Source organism: Lepisma saccharinum, chromosome 1 (genome assembly GCF_977018435.1).
Source record: "Lepisma saccharinum chromosome 1, izLepSacc3.1, whole genome shotgun sequence".
NCBI lineage: Eukaryota > Metazoa > Arthropoda > Insecta > Zygentoma > Lepismatidae > Lepisma > Lepisma saccharinum.
The window spans coordinates 10707255-10722034 of NC_139229.1; the positions used below are offsets into that span (position 1 = coordinate 10707255).

The 14780-nt window shown below is 36.8% G+C and overlaps 2 protein-coding genes across 4 annotated transcripts in view; one reads left to right on the top strand and one right to left on the bottom strand.

The window, feature by feature from the left end:
* Nucleotides 1-13097, bottom strand: part of LOC145992689 (V-type proton ATPase 116 kDa subunit a 1-like) — a 62678-nt gene extending 49581 nt beyond the window's left edge. Inside the window, exons 1-4 of one of the 3 annotated variants that reach the window (XM_083129080.1) lie at nt 12891-13097; nt 7931-8107; nt 5972-6100; nt 460-542 (exon numbers count right to left, since the gene is read on the bottom strand). In XM_083129080.1, the coding sequence (XP_082985206.1) occupies nt 460-542; nt 5972-6100; nt 7931-8107; nt 12891-13007 (506 nt within the window). In that variant the 5' untranslated portion in view covers nt 13008-13097. Of the gene's footprint in view, nt 1-459; nt 543-4505; nt 4610-5971; nt 6101-7930; nt 8108-12890 lie in introns of those variants that run through there. The other 2 variants (XM_083129072.1, XM_083129088.1) reach the window with 2 other exon arrangements.
* The window catches only part of Nrx-IV (neurexin-4), a 114191-nt gene that overhangs the window by 8145 nt on the left and 91266 nt on the right, over nt 1-14780 (top strand). The window lies entirely within an intron of this gene.

The window sequence follows — 14780 nt, forward strand, 5'->3', positions numbered from 1 at the left end:
ATCCAATCAACAGCAATTAATGTATTTTCGAAATATATTGTAGAAAATTATAATTTGGCAAAATTTCGAGAGCGAGTCAGACCCACCATCTCATGTTTAGCTACGCCAATGCGTTGTTGTAACTTAAAAAGTGTTATGAAATAAATTATTGATGTATGTTTTCGAATATGTAAAAAAGTAGCAATACATTTGATTTACGAACAGTTTCTGCTACAAATAGTTTGGTATTTATTTTCCCCAAGTTGTGCTTCTAACATCAGGTTAATATTGAACAAAATTGTGTAATTGCAATGGTTTGACAGCTTCCAACAACTTTATCTAGTTTTCTATTGCTAAAATGTAGTATCTATTTTTAACAAAGTTAGTATTCTAAATGCAACCCTCCACCACAATTAATAATACCTTCATATTTGACGACTCCATTTGGAAGCACACGTTTCCATATTTCAGTGTACTCACCCCAGATGTGCAGAAGAAATTCCCTGCTGCCCCAGCTCCTCTGTGACCAGTGCCTGCATTGAGTCAGTGGCACTTGAGTTTAACTATCAACACAAATGATAACATGAAACGCTCTCAGGGGTGATATAGACATTAGGATATTAAGCATTACAATTTAAGCAGTCACTTGGAAAGTGTTATGAAAGAATTTCTAAATTCAGGTGTTTTCAAATATGTAAAAATAGTAGCAAATTCATTTGGTAATATAATTAAACCTATTTCCATATAAAAACACTAAAGTTGCTAACCAAGGCAGTTTATTAAGATTTAAAAACACAAGTAACGTTTCTACTCTCTGTCAGGGTCTTCCTTAGATTTTTTAAAGTTTTCTTTAAAGATTTTTTTAGTTTAGTTCTTCGTCTGAGGAAGATTCTGATAAAGGGTAGAAACGTTACTTGTAAAGTGTTTTCAAATTTTAATGAACTGCTTTGGTCAGCAAATTTATTTGTATGATTTGCGAACAGTTTTTGCTATAAATAGTTTGGTGTTTGTTTCCAAAGTTGTGCTCCTACCACGAGGTCAATGATGACCAAAATTGAGAAAAATATGTAAAAACAAATTCAGTATTTTTTTTTTCAAAATCCTGGAAAATCCTTTGAAACAAAGTAATTCTAAACTCTCATTTATTATCGTACACAAGTAGACAACTACCCCTGTTTGGAATTTTTAAAAGTAATTTAGTAACAGTTACTTCATTCAAAAAGTAACCCAGTTATAGTTGCTCAGTTACCATTACTACTTGAAAAAATAACTAAGTTACTTCATGCGTTGATAAATCAAGTGGGGCATGGTAAGTTTCTTTGTGTCAATTGCAAGTTGTGTTGCTGCTGTATGACAACAAAGTTGTAAAGTACCTATGGGGACACCTTCAATATTCTTCAGTTTCATCCAGTCGTCATTCAACCGCATCGTAGTCATCAGCGACGTAAAAGTAGAGCAAATACAGAATACATTGTTTAGCAGTTTGTCATCCATATTGAAGTCGGATGCTATCATCAAGGTTTCCCACTTCCCTCGAGCTACAACTGGCAACTTGTTGTTTAGCAACTTTGCCTACGATCCAGGCAATTGAAAGCAACCAGTCGCATGTGACTAGTCGCAGGGCCGAAGTACTCCAATTTACCTTTGTGTAAAGCCACCTATATGTTATTCAATGTGGGGCATGCAGGAGTTTATCCCTTACCTGGAAAATCTTATATTTCGCCCTTGCATACAACTTTACTCCAACATATCAAAATCATGCACTTCTATTTGTAAATACTTAATTTTTCAACTCTTGTACAACTGATACAACTGATACAACATACTACATAAAATCCCAGACATTCACACCCCGTAAGAAAATTGAAATATACTAATACAAAACTTGATTATAAATGTAATAAGGCATACATACCATCAAGACACACATTATGTCACATAAACGGATGTCGCATTTGACTCACATTGAATTTAGTGTAAGTTCCATTGAGTGGAGGGCTATCTATTTTCCTAATGATTTTTTTTAAATTTCCAATGATTCCAAAACAAACCTGATAGTTGTCATACCCCAAACACGAGCTATAACATAAATAGGTGAGAATGTTTTTTTGTATTCATTTCTACGGTTGAATTTTCTATTGTCGAAATGAAAGATAAATCTATATTTACCTAAACGAGCAAGTTAAATAAATGTTCTTCTTTGTAGCTGATCAGTAATGATTCATTCATTCTTAGTTTACACACTACCCTGAAGACGGAGGCAGAATCAATCTCCGAAACGTTGGTAATTTTAAAAATAATACAGTGGTTAAAAGTCCAAAACTAAGAATTAAATAAATGTTCATGTGTATTTCAAGCGTCAAGTTGTCTTGTCAACTGCTTGCGAAATTCTACGTCGCATACTATCTTGCTCTTTACTTTCGAACCAAGTTATTTAACAATTTCAAATTTAAATTCGTACTAGATTTACCTTTTACAACAAAGATATGTTTTGTTTCCTCACCTATTATACAGTACATACCTTACAATGATACAATTTCACATTCTACTACTATTACATATACATATATTGTTAACTCCACTGAATTCCCGACATTGTTGCAACAAACATACCAAGCTACTTGACTGCTGAACAATATCTTACGGTTGGTTTATAAGTTACACACCAGTAACTATGAAAGTCATTGGCAGCAGGATTCAATACACCTTAGAATTCTCACTACCAATAATACAGGGTGTCCGGGTTAGAGGTATACAAAAATAACTGTTTATAATGCGAAAACAACTCCTTATATTGTCTCGTAGTGAAGCTTAGTCGATACACAATCGATGTCAGATTTCAGTAGTCCACTTGTACGACCAATCGTGCTGTTAAGTCTCGCATGCGCAGAAACTGCCTGGCCACTGAGATCCACAGATTTAACACCATTAGATTTTTTTGCATGGGACTTTATTAAAGATGTTGGGTACCAGAGGAAAGTTTACGATTTGGGTGATTTGAGACAGCGTATCGTTGTGCTAATAACGCCTCAAATGCTGGTCAACACTTGACACGAGCTTCAGTTTCGTATCTGTCGAGTTACAATGGTTGGTGCCCACATTGAGGGGTACCAGCGTACACACAAAAAACGTTTCTGACTTACGTCGTACAAAACGAGACAAAGGTAATAAAACTTTACAGATGCTCAAACATATGTGCTTATTTTTGTATATTTCTAGCCCGGACAACCTGTATTTATATTACTTTTTCAACAAGAGAAATGCTTAATTTTCTCTCAACTGGTTCTGACTCTCATAAATATTACAACCATGTCCCTATTGGTTAGATTTTGGGGAATCACTAAAATTCTTTATCTTTTAAGAAAAGTGAAGGACTTGTTTATATGCTTTCCTGATAGGTTGCCCCAAAATGAAATCTTAATTACGCCAATGAATAAGCTGTTATACATTACTTAGAAATTACTGAGTGCAAAAGAAAATATGCAATCCTGATCTTGGCACAGCGGTGAATTAAGTAAATTTGTTTAATAGCTTAAATATTTCATGCAAGAAAAACCTCTTCAGGTTCATTTAAAAAAAAGAACATGTTTTAATTATGAAATTATATATTGTATAAGGTAACATATGTTAGTACCAGAGATGTGACACCATGATTTATCGGATGATAGTGGCAATGTTACACGCCACTTGACATGTGGGGTGACTGTAGTATCTCACAGTCGTTACAGAAATGTTGCTAAGTTAATCCCTGTCGCATGCATATAGGGAAATGGCGCAATTCGTGCAAAGATGCAATATCAAGTTTCTGGCGGACAAATAGCTTCAACTGGGTCTTCAACCACCTTACGAGCCTGATTTGGCACCTTCAGAATTTTGGCTTTTCCCTAATCTGAAGACGGGACTACGGAGTGAACGTCTGTCAATATTCGAAGATATCAAGAGGAATGCAGCAGCTGGTTTGCAGTCCATGGCAAAGGGAGCGTTTCAGAAGTTCATCCACTTTGGATCTAAAGACTCTGCAGAAGGACAGTACTTCGAGTGTGACTTTATTTTCATGAGAGCTCTTCACTTGGACACGTTGTGTGGCTGTTTTCGACAATAACTCGTATATGCAAGTGCATGTCTGTAAAGTGTAGAGAAATATATTGAAAAATCAAATACAAAATCGTCGTATGGAATGTAGGTAGGAGAATGACCTAGATTTATTTTACAAATATCTGAACGAAGACTCACCAGAATTTAGACGATAAGCCGGTCTGTTCTAATCGATTTTTTTAAAAATGTCGTTAATGAGAAGTGACGGCACCATAAATAAATGAAAAGTGAGGTGGAGGGGGCGGGAATATTTAATGTGCTCGAAATTACAATATAAGAAATGTGCATTTTTGTCCACAGATAATTTATTTCTATAGTTTTTCGCGTTTGCTGGGTAAATGTAGCGTACTGATGTCGTCTCTGTTACTGACACGAGGCTCTAGATCAAAATTGCATATTTTGCAGTGCTTCATATAGTACCACATAATTACCCCATTTTTACAATCTGTCCACCAGCTTGAATCCCCTTGTCGCTGCACAAAGCAATGTCATCTCTTTCCAACGCGGGATCGGCTTCTCCGAAATACATATCCACCTATTCAACACAATGTGACTGTTAATGCATCCCACAGGCACTCTAAGAATGACACAACACACCTACGCTTTGAATATCCCAAGCTCGCCTCAAACCCGAAGCAGAAAGAAAAAAACACATATGAAGCACATGCATCAACCATTCACAGAAAAGCAAAGCACCCATTCCATACATCTAAAGGCCTATCTACACGGCGTGGCAAGTCTGGCGTACCACAGATATGTGTGGTGCAACATAGTTAAATTATAGAAAAAAAACAAATATTTTTGGTAGGAATTGGTATGCGACTCGAATAATTAGGTAGGATATTATGTATCATCTTGATAACATATATATGAAAATATAGTATTAGGTTATGCATAGTGTAGTATTCGGTTTTATATTTTTATTATTGTCAAGGAGAGATGAAACGATATGAATATAAAGTTGTTAATAGAAGAACAAAATAGATTTCAAGAAATTGTGGGAATTAGTTTAATTATAATAGCCTTTAACGGCTACAAAACTATGAGGTAAATAGTGAACAACCATGTAGCGGTGATTTCAAAATATCATAAGGTCACTGTACACACGAACTCACACACGCATTCTTCCGCAGAAAAAGTCTCCCATACAAGAAGCTACAAGAGCTACCAACCCCATGCAAGGACAACAATTTTTGGACATAAAATTTTATTATTTAAAGTACACAATATAATGTATGGACGTAACAATGTAAAACCTGAAAGAAAAAGAGTATATAATTTGTGCACATAACAAAATATGCATTGTATGTAACAGTTGTCATATTTATTCAATACTGTTTAGTTGCATATAATACAGAGTAGCATACAAAGTGAATATGAACGACATGATATTTATATAATATGATGAAGAGGTTTTCTCAGGCAATCAACCAGGTGATCTATATGTTTCGTTTTAAAATATTTTTCATTCATTTTATTGTAAGGTAAATATACATTTTCAACCTTTTCATGTGAGTAAACATTACAAACATGATTAGTATACGACACATCTTAATGATTCGATATTACGTATTTCCAACTTTTATTTAAAAATATTTAAATAATTGGCAACGTCGTACAATTTTTGGAATGCTTGTAAACTGTTTCCGATTATATGTTCTGACTTTTCGTAATTGTGGGTGTGTGTGTATGTAAATGTTTAGAAACAAGACAAATATTTGTGTACTTAGATTGAATACATATAGTTAGATTCAGCTATCTTGAGCGTTGTCATTTAACGTTAATAATATGTACGTTTATATGTTTGTTTATTCATTAATCATAAAGGAATACAAAGGTTATTTAAATGTTGCCACCCCCATGCTATAACGTTAAGTTGATAATATTTATTCCTTACCTCCGTAAAGAATTCCTTTGCCTTTTCCAAAACATATTTGAGTTCTGTTAACTCCAAGAAATTCTCTTTCAGATGGATCGAATTTTGATTCACTTCTAGTAGTTCATTCTCTAGATTCTCCAGGTGAGCCTATGGTAAAATATGAGCCATTGAATACATAAAAAATATAAATCCATAGATACTGCCGTGATAAACGTACTCTAAGTATGACAAATATATATCACAAATTTGGATTCTGAAACACAAATAGTGAGAGTAAAGTGCTACTAGAGCTGTCTAAACAGGTTTTTGAAAAAAGTGAAAAAGTTTTGTTTTGAAAACCTATTTTCGTGAAAACTAAAAACTGAAAGTGTCAAAGAAATTCAACACCTTTACTTTAATATTTAAGAATCTCTTACACCTCGTCCAGCAGCATACTTTCCATTGTTGCCTAGAATAGACAGATGTACGGGCTGATCGAGAAGAATACGAGGGTCACTATTTATATTTTGAGCCTAACAATGAAAAAACAGGAATTTGGCATTGAAAACTGCTTTATTGTTTTTCGAAGTATTCTCCTTTATGGTCAATACACTTTTGCATTCGTTCGAACCATTTGTCAAAGCAGTTTTTCCAATCTTCTTGAGACACCTCCATAATATGGTTTTTGAACGCATCAACGGCGTCTTCCGCCGACGAAAATCGTTCGTTGTCCACGCAATTTTATCTTGACATTCGGGAACAAGAAGAAGTCATCGGGTGCCAAATCAGGATTGTACGGCGGATGACCCATCAATTCGATTTTTTGACTGTTCATAAAGTCGGTTGTTAGACGAGATGTGTGATGAAGAATGATCCGACGGCGTTTGTTTGTTTTCCGTATTTGACCGAAGACCTCTGGCAAACAAATTGTTGTGTACCATTCAGAGTTCACCGTTCTACGTTCCTCTAAAGGCACAGTTGCCACATGACCAGTTTTCCCGAAAAAACAGGCGACCATTTGTTTCGATGTGCTTCGAGCGCGAACAACTTTTGTTGGATTGGGTTCATCTTGAAACACCCATACAGTCGACTGCTGTTTACGTTCCGGCTCATATGCATATATCCATGATTCGTCACCTGTTACAATCTTATATACGTCTTTTGAAGCACCACGATTGTATTTATTGAGCATTTGTTTGGACCAATTGACGCGAGCGTCTTTTTGAGTTTTTGTCAAATTGTGTGGGATCCAACGAGAACATACCTTTCCCACAGCTAAATGATCATGTAATATTTTATATATGCTGGTGGAACTAATGCCTATGGTTGCCTCAATCTCACAGTATGTCACATGACGATCTTGCAGTATTAGGTTTTGCACAGCATCAATGTTTTCTTGAACAACAACTGATTTTGGACGACCTTCGATAATCTCGTCGGTGAGCGAATGGCGGCCACGATTAAATTCGTTATACCAGCGTTTCACAGTGGCAAAGGATGGAGCTTCATCGCCAAATGTGGAAGTAAGTTGAAAATCGTAAAAAATCATCGCACGAAAATGTTCACGAGTTAATTCCATTTTATTGTTGTCGCGCAATCTCCAAGCCAACATAAACAACACAAATCAAGCTATTGACAAAACATTTGAAGTACGTTATGGTCAATAATGCCAGATGATTCCGTGTAAACGTCAAATCGCGCCTAACTTCAATCAGTGTTGCCAAGGCTCAAAATATAAATAGTGGCCTTCGTAACGTATCATTTAGAATATTCACAGTTGTTTCAATGCAATTAATTTCGTATTTCTATTTCGAATGGTTTCGGAGATATCAAAGGATTAAAAATGTTTTGACTGTTGACTTTCAGTTGTTCGTTTCCCACGCACAAACCAAATCAAAATCGATTATGTCTCGTTAAATTTGCTTTTGTTAGGACTTCATTTGCAGAAAATTTTAGAAGTTCACCTTTGCTCATTTTCGAGATATCAATACATCTTACCTCCATCTCAAGGAGCTCTCTCTTGTCCGGCGCTTCCGGTGTGTTGTCAGCTTCCGGTGTGGGGATGTTGAACTTCTGGGTCTCCTCCTGGATGTAGGTAAGCTTCCTCTGCAGCTCTTCGCATCTTCTCACCTCTGTGACGAATCTCTTCTGGAAGGCGCTCGCTTTCTCGTTCAGCTGCAACAATGAAAAGAACAACAATGCAGTACAACCTATCCACAAGTTTAGGCCGTGTCCGAAATGTGCAAGACCGCACTTGAAGTGAACATCCTCCGAGAATGGTGTCGCAGTTCAGTCTTGAAGCCTTGGACTGGAAGTAAAAATCTTTCGAACTTCACTTTGACTGCAGCGCCCAATACAATCAGGAGATACGAGTACCAATAAGAACACAATCTTTTTCCGTGTTATAAACACTTATTTTGCAGCATAAAAATAACATATAATTTTTATATGTTCTTATATATTTCCACTCATTAGAACAGTGGTTCCCAAAGTGAGCACCGCGGAGCCCTGCGGCGCTCTGACTGGCTTACAGGAGCCTCGCGAAATGTTCCAATATTTTCACTGAAATGATATGGTAATATAATCAAGCCTTATTTCCAGATTAAAAACACTAAAGTTGCTGACCAAGGCAGTTGATTAAGATTTAAAAACACTTTACATGTAACAGGGTCTTCCTCAGGCAAAGAACTAAACTAAAATATGTTTTATTTTAGTGTTTTTAAATCTTAATAAACTGCCTTGGTCAGCAACTTCAGTGTTTTGAAATGATATGATTGTTCCAAATATGTGCTTATTTAGTATTTTTCACACATAAAATGTTTCTGAATTTGAAGTACGCGTATGTGTTTATTTTTTAACTTAAGGCAAGGAAACTAGCCACACTAACTGAGCGTTGCAAGTGTTAGATAGGCCTACATTCTGAAAAATCGGAAAATCTTGAAACACTAAGGGCGCCGTGAAACGAAAAAGTCTGGGAACCCCTGCATTAGAACTACAACCAACATATAGCTGATTTTCGACTGCCGTGATTTCAAGCAAATGAACAATGAGTGCATGAGTAAAGTATTCAAATCTGTAAGTGCATCCTCTGCACAGTGGTCCAGATGCACGGAAAACCTGGTCAAAATTCATTTTTTGGTCTGTGACCTCAGAATGCAGGGTTTTTCACATATTCTATCATTTTATGGAAATAACACAATATTGGACATTATTATGATATTTTAATGCCATTGCACTCACAATACAGTAAACCACGACTTATGCGTTGTTCAACGTATTTACAATTTCCATCTCGATCGGTTTCAAGATCAGCCAGTGACTGGGGGGGGGGGGGGGGGGTGCGTTTAAGGAAGTGGAATACATCGTTTTGAAGTGCTGCTCTGTGGAGATGACTGGATTTAAGGAGTCGAAGGATTACATGCATCATCCTTTTTTTTTTACTTTCTTCTCCTCCTCCTCCCCGAGAATTGGTCCGAGTATGGTGTTTCGGATAATATTTCTTTATATGGTGGTTTCCGACATCTTGAGCAGCCGAAATAATCGCTGGACCATGGACAAGTACCTTGTAAATGAAAGCTGACATACTGATAGAGCGAAAAGTGCAGCTCAATTTTCTGCTTGATCCCCATCTCAAATTTCACCACGTCTAGACTTCCCATTTGGCTTGGTGCATCTATAATGATGCCTAATTCTACCTTCATTTCGGCTTGTATCTTCTATTTTGTTTTCTTCATCATTCTTCATTAAATAGTATATTTCATAGTTTATTGAGGAAACACTACAACTATAAATTTTAGTCATATATAACAACAGTAACTTCGACAATAGAAATTTTCCAACAAGAAACCTAGCGTAACATATCATATAAATGTCTGATTGACATTAATTATTCAACTTACAAATATAAACACACTTCATATAGGCCAAAATAAATGTACCGGAATCAGATTGTGTTTCCAATTACGTATTAGGATTGGTTCAATGTTCTATATTATTCTGAAGTGGAAAATATCTTATTAATCAGCAATTTGGAATAAGGAAGTTCTAAATCTAATTGAATGCAAATAAACATGATTAGTGGATATCGGTCAACTCTGAAAGGACCATCTGCGTAATGGTAGAATTAAACATAACATAAAAAAATATTGCTCAAATGAAACTTATTAACTAAGTCAAGTAATATGGATCTTAGATTAAACTTAAATATATTAATAATACTACCAGTACACAGATGATGACTTCAGCAGACAAAAAAGGAAACAAACGAATAACGAATAGCACACAATCTGACTCATATTCCTTTGCGAGCGAGGTGGGGTGTTTTTGGTATGTTGGAGACGTGTATCTACAATAGAGCGAAATGACTGGATGTGGAAAGATAGTAAACAAATAAACATTAGAATCCTACGTTTATTATTTTATTGGGTGTTCCTACGTTTACAATCTTTATGATTAGTTACAGGAATAAAAATATGAAACACATGCATGCTAAGAAGTATAGGAAAAACTAATTTTTAAATATTTTTTCCAGAGTTGTTGAAAAAAAAGTAAAGAAGAAAAATAAGTTTGTAAACAAACTGTCAATCACAATTTTGTAGTTTTTGTTGTAAATCCTCAGAGTTTCTATTGAGATGGATGTGTCTGCATAGCCTGACACAGTCTCTTGATGTTTGGTTGTGCACTTGGAACTTTCAAGCGAAAATTCGGCTCCATATTTAGTCTGTCATAGATTTCGACTAAGTATATTATTTCAAAACATGAATAAAGATAAGAGTGTCAGTGACGAAACCAGCCTTAATTTCCTGTGGAGTTTTAAAGTTACGAAGCCTGAAACAATGAAGTTTGCTCTACACACATGCAGCAAAAATATTATCGTGTGGTTTTCTGAACATTTCTCTTCCGAGCTGATCGCGTACCCCCTTCAAGTCGTTCATATACCCCTGGGGGTACGTGTACCACAGTTGAGAACCAACATACACTATATGTGTGTACAATAGGGGAAACTCGGTCATTAAGAAACAAAATGACCCTACTGCTACTCTATTCCTTATTTCTTTTATATTTCTGCTGACGTACACTCACCGGCAATAAAAATGGGACAACCAGATCATGAAAGACTCGCTTCCATTCAAGGAGTTATGTGTGTTGCCTAACTCTACAGTGATAAGTGTATTTTAATAGCAAATTTTCAATGGCAGCTTCTGTCATCGCCGCCGTAGAGTTAGGTAACACATGTAACATCTTGCAGCGAAGCGATTATTCCAGGATCTAGGTGTGCCATTTATATTGCCGGTAACTGTACAGAAATGTTGCTATTGAAATGTCTTACATGTCTGATGTATGACAAAGTACCAGATTTGTTATTGTAATTTGTTACTTTTCGTGAAACCGTATCGCGAGCATGTTATTTTGAAGGAAAAGAAAGTAATTTGTAATGTGTTACTTTTACAATGTGGCGCAAAAGTCATCACCTGATTCTCTTAGCCTATAGCTTGGGTTTTAAATTAAACAAAGTAGTTTTTTTGTGTTAAACTCTTATTGAGTTTTATGTCCTCAATTTTTAAAGATAACATCCAATAAATGACCACTATTCGAACTGATGAGTTTGGGCTCTTTTTATTGCGTTGGTGGTGTTGGAAAAAATCTGCGAAGAAATGTTTTCAATTTCATACTGAATATTGCCCTTTTGTTGCTGTAACGTCTCTGGCTTATTCACATAAACCAATGACTTCAAATATCCCAAAAGAAAAAAAATCTTGAGCTTACAAATCGGGGGACCTGGCCGGCCATGGCAAATCACCAAAACGGGATATTACTCTGCCCGGAAAAGTGCCACGCAAAAGAGCTAATGTTTCGCGGGCTGTGTGTGGGGTATACTTATTCATTTTCGCACACAATAAATATCGTGTGTATCTTCTATTTAACTGACAAAACACTACTGATATAAACAACAAGATGTCAAAATAAAGGTCAGTTCAAATAGGATGATGACTTTTGCACCACCTGTTACAAGTAAGATAGAGTGGATGTGAATTCTCTTTCTATTTCTGAGGTTTCAGGGTTTCTGTAAGACAAACCGGGAAGATATAAATAGCGATCGTTAAATTTTAATGAGCGATCGTTAACGGGGGACTTCGTGGGATGTAAATCTTTAGGAAAATCCAATAATGGTACACCGAGGTACGGACCCTCTCTGATACGTATAATTGGCAAACGGTTATATTGTTAAAGAAGAAAATCTACGGATTGAGCACTTATTATCGATTCTAGCCCAGGCAGGCAATGGCTCAGCCGTAATTCAATCCGGGGTCGGCCCCTAAGGTCATCAGTCAAAGTCTCAAACAACGTTAACTTATATTTAAGGATGATGCTGTGACAAAGACGACCTTTTCAATATCGACACGAGAAAAGGCCCTTGGAGACGAAACCGAAAACAAGACAAACCTGTATAATATCGGAACGAAAGAGACTTGAGGAGATTTCAGACCAAAGTGACAGGCGCTTTGTAACGAGCTAATCAACAGCAACGTTTCACACCGTAGCGGAATGACAGGCTCTACAAACCTGCGTTCTATTGGCGAAATCCTCAAGCGATACATGTCGCGTACATTTGTGCATCTGTTTATCATTAAGAGCTTCGGAGCACAGATTCTTATGCAATTACATATGTTCTCTTTCCTACAGACTATCTTCTCCTACATACAAAGATAGGAGCACTGCAAGCCAATTCACACTCGAGGAAAAATCTATTGTTAAAAATTCCTATGATGAGGAACATTTTACTGTAGTTGGCAACCTTGCATGACACATCTGAGGTTTTGCTTTTAATATAGTTGTGATTTTGGTGAAGGTCTGCATTAAGAACACACCAATGGAAACTTTTGATAGGGTGCATATTTCAACAGTAACTTGGAAAGTAAGTCTAAGTAAGTTCTTACGTCTTGAATACTGTACTTACATCCCGGAACTGCAACAACCCCGTCTCTCCGAACTCTGCAATTGTTGAGTAAGCAGCCTCAGGCTGTATAAAGAGCTGCAATAGGCTCATTTCCTCACTTCTGAAGATGGACCCCATTGTTGCGGGATTTAGGACCACATAGATACACTTTCGAATAACACACAAGTGAATAGTGAGACTATCCGCTGTCCAGAACTTTTGTCTCGGTTCTGTTTCCTATACAGGCAGTACAATGGACGAGATAAGCCTTTGAGCGATAAGTTGGAATCAGGTGCTTCACTTGGCTGATAGCAAATGTGAAGGAGTTCAACACGTGACTTAGCTAAATTCTGTGTGATGTTTCCTTTGAATAATTGTGAAGATAATTGCCGTAACGTCAGAAGGAATAATTGTTGTGAATAGGCTTGCTAACTTTGAAGAATAGCATTTCAGGAGATTTCTTTACAGCAGTGGTTCTCAACCTTTTTCAGTCCGGGACATACTTTACACTTCTTGGGACCCATAACAATAGGCGCCAGTATCTGAGTGCGCGTCAAGTCCCAGAAGCAGGAGCTGCTTATGTTCACTGCCCATTTCATCATACAGCACAGAAAAAAGTCTTGAATTTAACGGACGAGCTTTTATAAAGTTTACGATTTTAACCACAAGATTGAACAGTTTTGAAACCACTCGGTATAGTTTTAGCAGCCAATGCCTTCCGATGAATAACAGAAATGTAGAGTTTAGACTACGTACGAGGGTTGAATTTAAAATGTTAAAACAATATATCTTAGTAATTTGAATGTTCGTCGTAATAGGTTCTAAGACACAGTAAATAGATTTTCGAGCGACCCATGAAATGCCTCCTCGCGCTCCATAGGTTGAGGAACGATGCTTTACATTAATATGTTCTGGAAGATTAATGTTACGAATAACAGCTATTAGCATGGAATATTATAAATTCAAGCATATGGAGTATTTTTCATGGGGCGATACTATTATGGAGGGAATGTGCATGGTTTTCCCCTGGAAATAATACATTGCTTGCCCCTCCCTGAAAAAAATCCTGCGGACATCCGTAGCTGTTATCTATTTGTGGTCTTCCTACTATGAATACAAAATTGAATAAACTTGATCAAAACAAGTAACCACGATTATGTAAGTATAGTAAACAAAATCAAGATGCAAATACACAAACTCTTCTAAAGGCACAATACTATAACAACATTCTTCAACGTAAAATACTATAAAAATATAATAATAGAAAAAATAATACGAATCTCGTCATTCCGGAAGATAGCAAAGTTTGTCCGAGAGATCATGGCACCGAGGTCGATTCCGAAGATTCCGGTTTGGTAAGCCTAGTTATGAAGTCAAAGGGATTAGCAGTTTTAGAATGTTATTAAGTTTTCTTTCTGATATTTTTTATGCAGAAAAGTTATGAAATCAAGTTTACGTATTGGGTACCTTTAAGCTTGCCAACCCTCCCGGAATTGAACCCACTCTTCTGGTTTTCCGGACAAACCTTGTTATCTCCCGGAATAACGAGCTTTAATATTATTATATTTCTATTTTCTTTTGGTATGCATTTGTCCAACGAAGATATTTGTTATTGCAAATGAAACACGGCGCTCTGCTTTGAACTCCGACTGCGGGACGACATGGGTTCCAGTCCGCCTGGGTTCAGTCTCCGAGTTCTCGGCCTGTGTATAGGACCGGTGGCAACCCATCATCGTGAGGAAATTGGGGAGCTACGAGTGAGTAGCGTAACCTGATCTCGGAAATCTCCTATAACGGCTGGGAGTTCGACGAGCTGACCCCACGTCATCCCATTACCGGTTGAAGATCTCCACACCTCTAGGTAGGATTGTGGGAGAGAGACTGGCAGTCGGTAGATAGGCCAAAGCCAGA